At 41.8% G+C, this 16,289-nt stretch overlaps 2 protein-coding genes across 3 annotated transcripts; one reads left to right on the top strand and one right to left on the bottom strand.

Moving 5' to 3' along the window:
- The first annotated feature begins 3,528 nt into the window (after nt 1–3,528).
- Nucleotides 3,529–4,506, top strand: LOC148122636 (olfactory receptor 6C4-like). The gene has a single exon (XM_087904992.1). The coding sequence runs from the start codon at nt 3,529–3,531 to the stop codon at nt 4,504–4,506; it is 978 nt and encodes a 325-aa protein (XP_087761118.1).
- Nucleotides 4,507–13,310: 8,804 nt separating this feature from the next.
- Nucleotides 13,311–15,696, bottom strand: LOC148122635 (uncharacterized). 2 transcript variants are annotated; one of them, XM_087904379.1, is made up of 2 exons: nt 13,725–15,696; nt 13,311–13,689 (listed from the first exon to the last, which is right to left on the bottom strand). In XM_087904379.1, the coding sequence occupies exons 1-2, from the start codon at nt 14,618–14,620 to the stop codon at nt 13,641–13,643; spliced, it is 945 nt and encodes a 314-aa protein (XP_087760505.1). In that variant the 5' UTR covers nt 14,621–15,696; the 3' UTR covers nt 13,311–13,640. The 2 variants fall into 2 exon arrangements, with proteins under 2 accessions (XP_087760505.1, XP_087760506.1); XM_087904380.1 differs by having other exon boundaries at nt 13,311–14,348; nt 15,129–15,696.
- Nucleotides 15,697–16,289: the final 593 nt, after the last annotated feature.

The raw sequence follows: 16,289 nt of genomic DNA, 5'->3' as shown, positions 1-16,289 counted from the left end.
TTGGATACTCAGCTTCCTAAACCTGGAGGGAGTGGGGAGGAACTGTGAATTTCCCACAGGGCAGGAAAACCTGACTGCTCTTAGGACTGGAGAGGGAGGAGGAGAGGGAGTGTGGGGAGTGGGAGGGTATTGGGAGGAGGGGCAGAAGTGGAAATTTCTATAATTAATTAAAAAACAAAATGATACAACTTGGAAATTAATGAATTTTGGGGGATTATATGTGCTACACTTTAAAATATTTTCATGATAATATTTGAAAGCTCATATTCTATTTCTGTATACAATGAAGGAACAGTCATTATACTTATTAATCATTATTTATTATTAGATCTAATAGAATACTGTACAAATTTATTATTATTATTGCTATTAATTGAGTGGTATTCCCTTCACAACCATGGTAAATTACCAATCATGAGGGATCCTAGAGTGACACAGGGCTGTGGATGGCTCTGTTCCATCTACTAATGATACTTAGTGTCTCTTGGTGCCACCGCTGGACCTGGTAGACCCTGATTAGTATCAAGAGACAGTCCAGTGCTGAATATATGTTGGGACAAATTCATATTACTTTCATTCCTGCTCCTGCTTGTTTATGTATCTTCTCAGTCTGGGAATAGGTGCGTTTTGTTTGGCAGTGGTGGTGCTGGTAATGGGAGTAGCAAATTCAGTGCTGTGGAAAGCACTTAAGAAAAATACTGTCTATGTAGAAAATATCTACATATTCCATATAGAGTGATGACTCTCTTGCCCTGTACCCTGACTGGAGGATATTCCTAGAAGCAGGGCTGCTTTCTGATGCTGGAGCATACAAGGGAGGTGTGGGGCACTGGAGACGCACAAAAGGTTTTGGGAATCACAGATGAACTCACTTCTTAATTTTCAGAGAGCAAATGAGGAGATGTGAGTTCTTATTTTCTGATGGAGTCATGACAAAACATTTCAACTGAGATATAAATTTGGTTTCATCCAGTTCTTGGGCTATTAATTGATTGGAGAAGATGAACTGGCATATGTACTGCACATGTTGACTTTATCTCTTGAAAATTATGAACATTTATTTATTTAGACATGATTTAGATGTCCAGACCAATGTGTTGATTTTTTTTCTGAGAGTCAAAATATCAGAAGTCTGAGTTCTGATTATTGTGAGCTGCTTTGTGGCAGGGGTGTGTCCTGATTGTGAGTGTTGTGAGCTGCTTGTGGCAGGGGTGTCCTCATTGTGAGTGTTGTGAGCTACTTGTGGCAGAGGTGTCCTGATTGTGAGTGTTGTGAGCTGCTTGTGGCAGGGGTGTGGCCTCAGCATAAGTGGAGCCTCTTGTCATTTACTTGATGTAAATGGCAGCAGTGTTTTTCTTCCATCCAGTTTCTCTACAGTTCTGATAATAAGAAAAAGAATATTTGCTTGTTCCAGGTTAGAAAGGGAAGTCTGAGATGTGTAATGGATTCCAGGTGGCCAAAGACAAAGGCTCACAAAGCCTTTATCATTTAGGGGAAAAATATTTATCTTACTAACATAGGAATTAGGAGGAAGAATGAATCAGAATCATCACTGGAATGAAATGATGAAATCTCTTCTACCGTGTTAAGTGATCTTTTATTTCCTGTGTAGGTTTGTGCGTGTGTGTGCTTGTGCGTGTGTGTGCTTGTGTGTGTGTGTGTTTGTGTGTGTATGTGTGTGCACATGTGAATGCATATATGTGATATCCAGAATACAGAATACAACCATAGATGTATTTATATCTCAGGCACTACACACTTTTATTTTTGAAACTAAGTCCTTCAATGGTCTAGAACTTGCTAAATAGGCTAAGTTGGTTGACAAGCAAACCCAGGGGTCCGTCTATCTGCATCAGCTCAACATCACAGAGCATGCTACCATGCTCCCCTTCTCCTTCAATTTGGGTTATAGGGAACCAAACTCATTGTAGACTGACTTAACTCTCAAATTTATTCTTTTCTTTGTTTGTATATAAGCGTGTGTATGTGTTTGTGTGTGTGTGTGTGTGGCATATTCATGTGGGATAAGTGCAAGTTTGTTTAGTGTATATGTGTGTGCCTAGGCTATATGTATGTGTGGTATATTCATGTGTATGCATTTATATGTATGTTTGTATATGTGTCCGTGCATGCGGTGTATGCATGTGTGTGTATGTGCACTTAAAAACATATGTGCATGCAAAATCCAGAGGTTGATTTTGGATACCCGCCTTCATCAAATTCTACCGTATATTTTGAGTTGAGTCTCTTGTTGAATGTGAAGTTCATTGCTTCAACTGAACTGGCTTGCTGATCCAGGGCACCCCTGGGTTCTGCCTGTCTTCCCCCCTGTCTAGTGCTGGAGTTTCAGACGTACTTCACCACTCTGGCCTTTTACAGGGGCTGGGATCTGAACTCACACTTTGGTAGCAAGCACTTCAACCACTGACCCACTTCCCCAGCATCCTGTCTTTCTTAAATGTCTAGACTAAGATGATCAGTTGATAGAATTTCTTCCTGTACTGAACATCAAGTGCAGGATGGAGGGGAAATACTTCTCTTTCACTGTCTATCGAGGGCTCTAGATGAGAGCAGCCAGACATGAACCTACGACAATCCAACTAAAGTTACTTATATGACTCTTCTGATCTAACTCACTTCATAGGACCGCAGATGGGGCTCCAGGACTCCAGGATGTTTTGCTGATAATAATATGGCCAGACATGGACACAAATGCTAAGGTATGATGAAGGAATATATATTGTGGGATGAATCCCTTTTGTGAGTTAATATTTTGAAGATTAGTTTTTATTCACCGTGTATTGAGTGTTTTGCTTTCATGAGTATATGTGTACAACCCATGTGCCTGATGCCCTGGGCGGTCAGAAGAGGGCACTGGGTCCCCTGGAAATGGAGGTACAGATGATTATAAGTTGCCACTTGGTTTCAGGGAACTGACCCTAGCTTCTCTGCTTAAACAACAAATGCATTTAGCTGCAGAGCCATCTCTCTGGTATCTATAAGGTAAACTTTGTTTTATCTGACTTGTTTTGTTTTCTTTTATTTTGGATAGATGGGAATTGAAACCACAGCTTCATGCATGGTAGAAAGGCACCCGAACCCCAAATTACAACCCCAGATCCAGGATGATTTTCAAGTTGTTGTTTTCCTTTTTCTGTATTTATCTGTATGACATGAAAGTTAATTTTACCAGAAATGTGTGTCATGACTAAATAGATAAAAGTAACAAGCAGGCAGTGAGACACATGGGAAAACCATCAACACTGTTGAATGACATTATCCCTAATGAGGATGTGTGGCACGTTCAGGTTTTCTACAGTCAGTATTTTAGGACACATGCAATGTAAAGACTGTCATATAATTTAAAATCATTTATTTTTACTTAACAGTGGGCTAAATGACATATTGAATGCCCTGACTACAAGCCCGATTGCCTTCCTTTGTCATTTACAGTTTTAGTAACACACAGTTCCCCACCTTTCAGTCACGGTTCTGCAAACCCCTCAGTGACAGACTGGAGAAGTGGACATGCTGATGACAGAGGTCACCAGAAATGGGACAGCCATCCAGGAGTTTATCCTCGAGGGGTTCCCTGCAGCCGAGCACCTGAGGATCCTCCTATTTATAGTGCATTTGCTGGCCTATTTGGCTTCCCTTGTGGGCAACATGCTCATAATCACCATGACCTGTGAGGACCACCGCTTACACACACCCATGTACTTCTTCCTCAGCACCTTCTCCTTTGTCGAGTGCAGTTGTATATCTACCGTTATTCCTCAGTTGCTGGCCATCTTTCTTTCAGGGAGGCAAAAGATTTCCTTTGGAGCCTGCTTCACCCAAGCCTTTGTCTTTCTTTCCCTGGGGGCAACTGCTTTTTTCCTTCTTGCTGTGTTGTCTCTGGACCGGTATCTGGCCATCTGCAAACCTCTGCATTACCACACCATCATGAGCCCAAGGATGTGCGTCTTTCTCGTTACTGTCTGTTTAGTTCTGGGATTCCTCCTCATGGCCATTCCAGTTGTAATGCTTTCCCGGTCATTTTACTGTGGCCCCAATGTCATTCCTCACTTCTTCTGTGACTTTGGACCACTGGCAAATCTCTCTTGTTCTGAAACCAGGTCTATCAAAATGCTGTTCTTTAATTTTATTTTAATTGTTTTTTTTGGGTCCTTTCTTATACCCGTCTTTGCATACAGCAATATAGTAGTCACAATAGTGCGTCTGCCCTCAGCCAGGGAGCGGCAGAGGGCTTTTTCCACCTGTTCCTCTCACCTCATCGTCCTCTCGCTGATGTTTGGCAGCTGTATATTTATATACATTAAGCCAAAGCAGTCAAGCAGGCTGGACACCAACAGAGAGGCTGCTCTTGTGAACACGGTAGTGACACCGCTTCTGAACCCTGTCATCTACACCCTGCGCAACAAGCAGGTCCACCAGGCCCTCAAGGATACATTATCCAAGGTCAAACATCACAGATATCACAGGAAGAATGTACTTTTCTCTTGATTAGTCTAACTCCATTTTTGTGTAACTGTTCTATATTAATCATCTAGGTGTTATTTCTTTCAAATTCTGTTTGTTTGTTCTTAGAATGAAGACTGACTTATCCAGTAATTCCATCTGAAGGTTTTAATCTTGTGTTGAAAATCTTTCTGTATCTGCTCCGGTGGTGATTAAAACCAAACTCTCTTACATATTACATAGGTGTTACATTTTAAACAAAGTGCCCCAAATTATCATTGCAGTTATTTGATATATGTTGGGTCTGGGAAGCTAGGGTTTCACACATCTTTTGTAGTGATGGAGAAACTAAGAGGGCCTCTGAGGATAGAGTTGGGAATAGAGAAGTAAACTCATGAGTACCAAGAATATAAAATGTATTCAACAATAGACTTATGTGATCATCATACCAATATTTAAATGATGCCTTAACAATAGCTGTCATGATATTAATAAATAATTTAACACCACTCATGGCAATGTTTCCCTTGAAGAACATTTATGTATAAGCTGACATTGTTACACCTCTCGTTTTCACCATAATGAAAAGCATTGATATTCAAAGTCCTCATTGCTTTCATTCACTTGCCAGGCTGATTCTAGTCTGAACTCCAGAACTGAAGGACCAACAAAGGGCCAGAGTAGCTATAAATATGAAGCAGAGTGCAGTTGCTATGTCGGTTCCCATGCTGAGAAATGCAAACCGCCCAGGAGAAATTACTTCTGAAGAGAAAGAAGTCTAACAGTGGTGTTAAGGGTCTTGAGATGAATTTATGGACAGGGTCAGTCCCCTATATTAGCATTAAAGTGAAATGAATCTGTCGCTCTATCATGAGTCATGAGATGAGCTGCATAGGTAAAAGGGAGGAAAACACTCTTGTCCTGGCTGATTTTGTTGTCAAATTGGCCTTCAGTTGAAGAAATTATAGAAAGGACCAATTGAACGAAATATTGAGGCTACAATAAATATCATAATCCAATATCATAATAATCCAAATATCAAAATAAATCAAGTATCATAGTAATGACAAAGTTTAAGTAGATTAAAACCATATTTTTTAAAATGAGGCTTTAGCTATGATTAATTATGTCATAAAATTTAGGGACATAGAGACAGCCTTATGTTCAAAACTATAAAATTGCAAGAAAAAAGCTAATGATATTGAAATAATAAAGTAGACTGATAAATGAAAACACAGTAAGTATATGTGTGTGTAGACAATGGTAGTTTTAAAATGTAGGAAAATCTGCAATTGTTTAGAAGATCATAAAGAACACACAATCGTGGTTTGAAGTTCTAACATCATTGTTTCAATGATTATTGAGAAGAAAACATTTAGTTCAGATTTGTTTAAACCCATCTGTGAATAAATTGGGCTTGACTAATATTTGCAGGTTCTTTCTTTTGCACTTGTGGGATGCACATTGCTTTTATGTGCACATGGGGATTTTGTCACGATAGACTTTCTTCTGAGCAGTAAGCTCAATCTCAAAACTCTTTACAAGAAGGGAAATATAGAATATGTTCTTCTGCCACAGAGTAAATGATAAATAAATAGCAAACGTAGCAATAAATTATCCATGAGAGCTTAACATTTAACTGTAAAGAGCTCATTGTAGAAACTATGAGTCCCACCCTGACCCCAAACTTGCCTATTCTCTTGCAACCTCAGTGGAAATCTGAAACACAGCCTGCTACTACCCAGGGAGGACCAAGAGGTAGTGACCAGCCACCTGGTCGGACACCCTACTCTCTAGGCCTGCCATACAGGGGCAACATCCAGGACCCCTCCCTCAACTGCTTCAGGTTTTCTAACCAACCAGCAGGAGAGTTTCCTGTAAGTAGACTGATCCAATATTCTGTCCTCATCCACCATACCCTGCAATCTACAAGTCCCAACCCACCCCAAAACTTGCCTATATTCCTGCGACCTTCATAGAACTCTAAAACACAGTTTTCCACAATACACAGAGGACCAAGAGAGAGAACCAGGAGAGCAGAGCAGAAGAGCAAGATAAGAGAGACCACAGTGGCTCCCTGAGACACAGAAGTTGACAGTACAGAGCATACCAAGAACAGGTTCCAAAGACACAGACAGCCACTGCAAGAATTGGACCAAGATGCAAAGACACTTTTGGCAAGAACTGAAGGAAGAGATGAGAATACAAGAATTCTTCCAGCTCCCGCCTGCCATCCCGGCTCCCATCCAGCAGGGGCCCTGACTTCTAGCAGAGGACCATCGGTGGGGCGAGTTTGCTTCGGGCTGTGGCAGGGTCCCAGCGAGGAGGAGCTTGGGCGTTCCCTGACCCCATAGACGCCCAGGTTGCCCTGCAGTGCTGGCTACCCCCTCCTGCCTGCCATCCCAGCTCCCATCCAGCAGGGGCCCTGACTTCTAGCAGAGGACCATCGGTGGGGTGAGTTTGCTTCGGGCCGTGGCAGGGTCCCAGTGAGGAGGAGCTTGGGTGTTCCCCGACCCCATAGACGCCCAGGTCGCCCTGCAGTGCTGGCTACCCCCTCCCGCCTGCCATCCCAGCTCCCATCCAGGTACGAATTCCTATATTTCTCCCTTCCCCCTGAGGCCATAAAATTTCCCCAGCTCAGCTGCCTTGCAAGCTGAGCCTGCATTGTAAGCACATCACGGAAAGAGGGAGTGCCTGTGCTTCAATAGCCTGCCTGAGGAAAGGTGGGCATTCTGTCAGTGAAGTCCCTGCCCAAGAAGGGAACCTGACCCGGTAACAGAAGTTCCAATAGTGAACATTTAAAGTAAGAGATGGGCAGACGCCAAGGCAAGACCTCATCCAACAATCTGAAAAACAACATGAAAACACCAGATCCCAAGGACCCTACAACAGAAGGGCTTGAACACCTTAACCCAGAAGAACTGGAAAAAAGTGCCATTATGAAAGCAATAGAGTACCTTAAACAGGATATGAATAACTCCCTTAAAGAATTGGATGAGAAATATAACAAAAAGTTTGAAGACATGAGTATAGAAATAGATGAGAAATATAACAAAAAGTTTGAAGAAATAAGTAAATCCGTGAATGAGACCCTGAGAAACCAAGAAAAAACAATCAAACAAGTAAAGGAAACAGTGCAAGAATTGAAAACTGAAATGGAGGCAATGAAGAAAACACAAACCGAGAACCGGCTGGATATGGAAAACCTAGGTAAACGAACGAAGACTACAGAATCAAGCATAACCAATGGAATACAAGAGATAGAAGAACGAATCTCAGAATCTGAAGATACAATAAATGCTCTGGTCAAAGAAAACGGCAAATCCAACAAATTCTCTTCACAAAACATTCAGGAAATCTGGGACACAATAAAAAAACCAAATCTAAGAATAATAGGGATTGAAGAAGGAGAAGAACTGCAAATCAAAGGCCCAGAAAATATATTCAACAAAATTATAGAAGAAAACTTTCCCAACCTAAAGAACGATATTCCTATGACGGTTCAAGAAGCATACAGAACACCGAATAGACTGGATCAAAAAAAACATCCCCTCGCCATATAATAATCAAAACACAAAACATAAATATTAAAGAAAAAATTTTAAGAGCTGCAAAGGAAAAAGGTCAAGTAACTTATAAAGGTAAACCTATCAGGCTTACACCGGATTTCTCTATGGAAACCATGAAAGCCAGAAGATACTGGATAGAGGTACTGCAGAAACTAAGAGACCATGGATGCAAACCCAGACTACTATACCCAGCCAAGCTATTGTTCACTATCAACGGAGAAAACAAAATATTCCAGGATAAAAACAAATTTAAACAATACATAGCTACTAATCCAGCCTTACAGAGAATATTAGAAGGAAAATCACTACCGAAGGAATCCAACATTCCCAACACGGCCTACAATAACTCGAACATCTAGCGACCATTCACAAGCACAAATCAAAGAAGAAGAACACATACACTCTACTACCTAAAAAAAAAAAATGACCGGAGTCAACAACCACTGGTCATTAATATCACTTAATATCAATGGACTCAATTCACCTATAAAGAGGCACAGACTTAGAGATTGGATACGAAAACAGGATCCAACATTCTGCTGTTTACAAGAAACACACCTCAACCACAAAGACAGACACCTACTCAGAGTAAATGGTTGAGAAAAGGTTTTCCAAGCAAATGGACCTAAGAAACAAGCGGGCGTGGCCATTCTAATATCTAACAAAATTGACTTCAAACTAAAATCAATCAGAAGAAATGGAGATGGACATTTCATACTCATAACTGGAACAATTCATCAGGAGGAAGTCTCAATCCTGAATATCTATGCTCCTAATATAAAGGCACCCACATACGTAAAAGAAACTCTTCTAGAACTCAAGGCGGTCATCAAACCACACACACTAATAGTAGGAGACTTCAACACTCCTCTCTCACCAATGGACAGGTCAATCAGACAGAAACCTAGCAGAGAAATAAGAGAATTATTGGAGGTATTGAATCAAATGGACTTAACAGACATCTATAGAACACTCCACCAAAATAGGAAAGAATATACCTTTTTCTCTGCAGCTCATGGAACCTTCTCGAAAATTGACCACATACTCGGTAACAAAGCAAACTTCCACAGATACAAAAAAATATTAGTAACTACCTGTGTCTTGTCAGATCACCATGGACTAAAATTAGAATTCAACAACAATGCTCCCCCCAGGAAGCCAACAAACTCATGGAAACTGAACAGTCATCTACTAAATCACCCCTGGGTCAAGGAAGAAATAAAGAAAGAAATTAAACTCTTCCTTGAATTTAATGAAAACAAAGACACAACATACTCAAACCTATGGGACACTATGAAAGCAGTGCTAGGAGGAAAGTTCATAGCACTAAGTGCCCAATTAAAGAAAGCAGAGAAAGCACAGATTGGAGACTTAACAGCACACTTGAAAGATCTAGAAAAAAAAGAAGCTGATTCACCCAGGAGGAGTAGAAGACTGGAAATAATCAAACTGAGGGCTGAAATCAACAAAATAGAAACAGAGAAAACAATCCAAAGAATCAATGAATCAAAAAGCTGGTTCTTGGAGAAAATCAACAAGATTGACAAACTCCCATCCAAATTAATCAAACGGCAGAGAGAGAACATGCAAATTAATAAGATCAGAAATGAAAAGGGGGACATAACCACAGACACAGAGGAAATTCAGAGAATCATTAGATCTTACTATGAAAGTTTATATGCCACAAAGTTGGAAAATGTAAAAGAAATGGACATTTTTTTAGATAAGTACCATATACCAAAGTTTAACCAAGAACAGGTGAACAATCTAAATAGACCTGTTAGTCGCGAAGAATTAGAAGCTGTTATCAAAAATCTCCCTACCAAGAAAGCCCAGGACCAGATGGTTTCAATGCAGAATTCTACCAGAACTTCCAGGAAGAGCTAATACCTATACTCCTTAACGTATTCCACAATATAGAAACAGAAGAGTCATTGCCTAACTCCTTTTATGAAGCTACAGTTACCCTAATACCCAAACCACACAAAGACACAACCAAGAAAGAGAATTACAGGCCAATCTCACTCATGAACATCGATGCGAAAATTCTCAATAAAATACTGGCAAACCGAATCCAAGAGCACATTAGAAAAATTAACCCACAAACTTATGAACACCTAATTTTCGACAAGGGAGCTAAAGGTATACAATGGAAGAAGGAAAGCATCTTTAACAAATGGTGCTGGCATAACTGGATGTCAACGTGTAAAAAAATGAAAGTAGATCCATATCTATCACCATGCACAAAAATCAAGTCCAAATGGATTAAAGACATTAACATTAATCTGTCCACTTTGAACCTGATAAAGAGAAAGTGGGAAGTAATCTACAAGATATAGGCACAGGAGGCCTCTTCCTAAGTAGGACCCCAGCAGCACAGACAATAAGAGAAACAATGAATAAATGGGATCTACTGAAACTGAGAAGCTTCTGTAAAGCAAAGGACACTGTCAGTAGGACAAAAAGGCTGCCTTCTGACTGGGAGAAGATCTTCACCAACCCCTCATCAGACAAAGGTCTGATCTCCAAAATATACAAAGAACTCAAGAAACTAGGCACTAAAACTCTAATTAACCCAATTAAAAAATGGGGTACTGAACTTAACAGAGAATTCACAACAGATGAACTTCGAATGGCCAGAAGACACTTAAGGTCATTCTCAACCTCCTTAGCGATCAGGGAAATGCAAATTAAAACCACTTTGAGATACCATCTTACACCTGTCAGAATAGCTAAAGTCAAAAACACCAACGATAGCCTATGCTGGAGAGGATGTGGAGTGAGGGGAACACTCATCCATTGTTGGTGGGAATGCAAACTCGTGCAGCCACTGTGGAAATCAGTGTGGCGGTTTCTCAGGAAACTGGGAGTCAACCTCCCTCAGGACCCAGCTATTCCACTCTTGGGAATATACCCTAAAGATTCCCTAACATACTACAAAAGCATTTGTTCTACTATGTTCATAGCAGCACTATTTGTAATAGCCAGAACCTGGAAACAGCCTAGGTGCCCCTCAATAGATGAATGGTTAAAAAAGGTGTGGAACATATACACATTAGAGTTTTACTCAGCGGTAAAAAACAATGACATCTTGAATTTTGCATGCAAATGGATGGAAATAGAAAACGCTTTACTTAGTGAGGTAAGCCAGACCCAAAAAGAGGAACACGGTATGTATTCACTCATAAGTGGATTCTAACCATAATTAAAGGTCTTTGAGCCTATTATTCGTGATCCTAGAGAAGCTAAATAAGAAGATGAACCTGATGAAGATTATTTAGCTATCCACCAGGAGTTAGGAAACAGACAAGAGTCCTAGGTAACCTCGGGTGCATGGGGGGGTGGGAGGGTTGTTGGAAGGGGAGAGGGTTAGAGAAAAGGGAGTAGGGGAGGAATGGGGAAAGCTCGGTGGCCTGGGATGGGGGAGGGGAGGGAGGAAGGATGAATATGGGATCAGGGAAGAATATATTTCAACTAAGGGAGTCATTTTAGGGTTTACAGGAGACTTGATTATATATGGGATCCCAAGTCCAAGGAGAGATCCCCCAGATTGTTCTCTGGACAGAGGAGACGGTGCCTGAATCGGCCTTGGCCCATAACCATACTGATGTATATTTTGCTTATCACCATAGATCCATCATCTGGCGAAGGACGGCGATACAGTCGGAGACCCACATTGGAGCACCGGACTGAGCCCCCCGAGGTCCAAATGAGGAGCAGAAGGTGGAAGAACATGAAAAACGAAATCAGTACTGCGAGGGATGCTATCACCCACTGATACAAGGGAACGGATCTAATGAGAGTTTACCAAGGCTAGTTGGACTGGGACTGAACGAGGACGTGATCTAACCAGATTCTCGGAATTTGGCCGGATTCTCTGAATTTGGCTGGCCCGAAGTCTTTCTGAAAAGCCATTGACTATGATACTGGGACCTGTTTCCTCTGCATATACTGGATTTTGGGGATCCAGTCTGTTTGGACACTCACCTTCCTGGACCTGGAGGGAGGGGGGAGGAACTTGAACTTCCCACAGGGCAGGAAACCCTGACTGCCCTAAGGGACGAAGAGGGAGGAGGAGAGGGAGTGGGGGGAGTGGGAGGGTGTTGGGAAGAGGGGCGGAAATGGAAACTTTTATAATTTAATAAAATTTACTTTAAAAAAAAAGAATTCTTCCAATAACCTAAAAAGCAACATGTTAATAGCAGAACCCAGAGGGCATCCAACAGGAAGACTTGATCATCTGAATTCAGAAGAGGAAGAAGAACATGATTTTAAATGTAACTTTGTGAAGATGATGTAGCCCTTTAAAGAAGAAGTGAAAAACTCCCTTAAAGAAATGGCGAAGTAGACAAACAAAAAATTGGAAGAAATTAATAAAACCCCCCAAGTAATCCTAGAAACCAAGAAAAAAAGTCAAACAAGTGAGGCAAACAGTTCAATACTTAATGACTGAAATAGAGATAATGAAGAAAACATAAACTGAGGGAATTCTGGATATTGAAAATCTGGGTAAATGAACAGGAACTACAGAGAAAAGTATAACCAGCAGAATACGAGCGATGGAAGAGGGAATCTCAGGGGTTAAAGATACTTAGAGCAAATAGATTCATTGGTGAAAGAAAACATTAAATCCAACAAATTCCTAACACAAAACATCCAGGAAATTGGGAACACTATGAAAAGACCAAACCTAAGAATAATAGGGGTAGAAGAGGGAAAAGAATTTCAGCTCAAAGGTACAGAAAATATACTAAAAAAAAGTCATGGAAGAAAACTTTCTAACCTAAAGATGTATATCCCTATGAAGGTACAAGAAGCTTACAGAACACCAAATAGACTGTATAAAATAAAGAGTACCTTTTCCAAATAATTATCAAAGTGCAAAACATACAGAATAAAGAAAAAATATTAAATGCAGCAAGGAAAAAGTCAAATAACATATAAAGGTAGGCCTATCTTAATTACATGCGACTTCTCTACCGCGCCAGCACGGTCTGGAACCACGAGTCTCGGCGGAGGGTGTCCAGGTTGAATGAAATCCACAGAGCACGAGGTTGAGGTGAAACAGCAGCTCGTTTATTGTACTGCTGGGGCTAGCTTTTATACCATGGCACCAAATGGGGAAGGGGCTGCGAAGGGACTGTCACCTGACCCAAGGAGGAACTCTTACCTGACCCCAGTAGAGGTCAAGGACTGATCACATGCACTCCACCTTCATCTGTCCCCAGTAGGGACTGTCACCTGACCCCAGCAGGGATCAAGGAATAATCACGGCACTCAAACTTCCTCATCCAACTCCAGGAGCAGAGGGAAGTTAAGATTCTTTGCAGATAAGCACCTCAAATGGGGGCAGGGAGATATAACTCGGGGTAGCAATTCCCACAATTCCCCCAACTTTATTTTATAATGAGGGGTCCTGTCTTAGGTCCTGCAAGGGAAGTACCTTCCCTTACCCGTCACTGGGCCCCCGATACCCTGTCTTAGGCGGGAGGGTCACCCTACAGGTTGCCCGTCCTTGGAGACCCTCATTTTTTCAGCATCTGCAGCCATACCTCATGACTTCCGGGAGAGTCATGGGCCAGACTGAGTAACACCTGACGGTGGACAAGCTCAGTCTTGGTGAAGGTGTTTAGAAGTCGTTTTAAGAGGAGCAGACCTACTGCTACCCCTACTAGTCCCAAGATCCCCAGGGACAAGGCACCTCCCCATCGCTGTGCCCAACCACCAATCTGGGCCATGGCATTCCACCATCCCTCAGCAGATATAGGTTTAACATGGGTTTCATTAACTGCAATAATCTCATGTACCAAAGAGTGGGTAAAGTTTACAAAGGAATCATTCCAAGGCCCTCTAAGGTAAGCATTAAGGCGTTGCACCTCAAAGGACTTATTTTTCACTTCCATAAGGGTCACACAGGCAGAATGATAAAAATGAGAACAAGAAGCTTGTTGCACCATCCACAACACATTAATCTGTTCCTGCAATAAGGCTGTTTGCTGATTTAAATTTAGCATCCCTAATTGAATATGTGAGTCCATGGTATTTTGAGTCTCTAAGGCCTGGGTAACACGGGCAGCAAGAGTGTTAACAGTCTCTGCAGTCGCTGCATTCTGGGACACGGTGATTCCCGCAACGGTGGCAGCTGTGGCTGATATGGCGATGACTGCTGCGGTGATTCCGAAGTCTCTTCTCTCTCGATACAAGATAAGCTCTCGTCCATCATGTGGGTCTTCTACCACCAGGGGAACCAGAGCAGGAATTCTCACCATCAGCACGGACTCATCCGTCGGGGACCAGCAGTTGCTCAAAAAGCAGGAGCTGGAAGAACAATCAAGGACACCATCCTCCCCGACCGACCCATTAAAGGAGACAAACATAAAGGGAGGCAGAACACAAGCCAGACTGACAATAGAGAAATTCATTCCCACTGCATAGTTAATCTGGAGGGATGTTTCAAAGATGTCTGATGTGTTCCATCTGGCTGTAGCATTGAAAGCCAAGCCCCTTTGAAGGGCTAAAGGCCTAATATCTGTGCATGCACGAGGGCCACAGAGAAACATGCCTGCAAACGTAGGTGAAACTTCTGGCATATTTGGATTTCTATAAGAGTAATCAAAGGCCCCTCTCAAGGAGTTTTTAGAGGTAGGTCGGTGACCAAACCACCATAAATATTGATCTCCCTCCAATTTCCATGGTTTCTTGGGAGCACAATTTCCCCAAGATAATGGTTAAGTACAATCTGAAGGATTGTGGTGTCTTCCAACATAAGGGAGCTGGTCTCGGAGGAGTTGGAAGTCCAGAAACATTTCTTTTAAAATTTATTGGGTAAAAGATATCTCTCAATCCAAGACAAGGATGCCCAGAAGAATCAGAAGAAAAGTCTCCCAGAGAATAATTACTAAGGACCACGCATGGTCCAGAAAGAGAGATACTAGGCATCTCTGAAATATTGCTAATCTTCCGGAAGCAGAGGGCATGAGATATATCAAACGTTAAATTACCCAATGAAGATCTTTCTAATGCTATATTTGCTGCAGGAACCCCCAAAGTATAATTGGTGGAATAAAAGGATGGAAAAACAGAGCTTACTTTACTTACTGGCATCAGTATGGGTGGATTCCTCACCAGTGCCCATCTCAGGGCTCCCTCGATGTTCCTCACTTGAATCCATATTGTCAGGACCAGTAGGGCCTGGCTCCACTAGCCGAACATTCTGCTCCGGCACCCAGATGGGTTTTTTGGTTCCTGGAGGGAAAACACAAACGGCCCCCCTCACCCTAGCCAACATGGGTGTGGGTGACTGCCACTGTCCTGTGATACTATCCTTCCATCTAACTCAACCCAGATTGGGAAGGTTTCTGCCAATGTCTCTCCATTGCTGATAGACCTTGTTTATCTACTGTTAAAAAATTTAAAATGTATAAAATTGTAGATAACTGGGCATTTGGGGAGGTGATATACTCCCCCTTCTTTATTTTACAAAAAAATTGTTTAAGGGTAGCATGCGTGCGCTCCACTACGGCCTGTCCTGTGGGATTATGTGGAATTCCAAAGGTATGTGTAATTTGATGTTCTTGACAAAATTTTGCAAACCTTTGGCTGGTATAAGCTGGTCCATTGTCTGTTTTGAGAAAATCTGGAATGCCCATATAGGCAAAAGCCTGTAGACAATGAGCAATAACGTCCTTAATCTGTTCTCCTGAATGTAGGGAGGCATAAATTACCTTGGAATAAGTGTCTACAGAAACATGTAAAAATTTAAGTCTGCCAGCTTGAGACAAATGGGTAACATCCATCTGCCAAAGGTGGTTAGGACGGAGGCCTCGAGGATTAACACCTTCGTTGGGGGCATTATGAAATGGAGCACAAGCTGGACATTGGGATGTGATTTGAGTAGCTGTAGCTAGAGTACAGCCAGAGTGAAACTTTAGAGAAGAGGCATTTAAATGATACTTTTCATGAAGATGACGGGCTCGTTGTTCCTCAGAAAGGAACAATGCCATTGGGCGGGTGAGGGAATCTGCAAGCTTATTTCCTTCTGCCAAGGGCCCTGGCAGATCAGTATGGGCCCGAATATGGCCAACAAAGGCAGGAAACACTCTTTGGCATATAAGACTTTGCAGCTGAACCAAAAGGTGGAAAACCTGAGAGGTAGGTAATATATATGGTGAGGTTTCCAATGGCCCAACAATCCCTGCCACATATATACTATCAGTATACAAATTGAAGGGTTGATCCTTAAAAAGAGAAAAGGCCATA

The sequence above is a fragment of the Myodes glareolus genome, chromosome 3 (assembly GCF_982192425.1).
Source record: "Myodes glareolus chromosome 3, mMyoGla1.1, whole genome shotgun sequence".
Classification (NCBI taxonomy): domain Eukaryota; kingdom Metazoa; phylum Chordata; class Mammalia; order Rodentia; family Cricetidae; genus Myodes; species Myodes glareolus.
The sequence above is the reverse complement of the archived record's forward strand: the minus strand, read 5'-3'. Positions and strand labels throughout refer to the sequence as shown.

What these genes read in the sequence shown, in the direction of transcription:
- LOC148122636 (XM_087904992.1), top strand. Translation starts at nt 3,529, where the DNA reads ATGCTGATGACAGAGGTCACCAGAAATGGGACAGCCATCCAGGAGTTT.
- LOC148122635 (XM_087904379.1), bottom strand. Translation starts at nt 14,620, where the DNA reads ATGCCAGAAGTTTCACCTACGTTTGCAGGCATGTTTCTCTGTGGCCCT. An exon ending in CAGCGATGGGGAGGTGCCTT is followed by an intron (nt 13,690 to 13,724) that starts GTCCCTGGGGAT and finishes TAGGGGTAGCAG; the next exon opens with TAGGTCTGCTCCTCTTAAAA.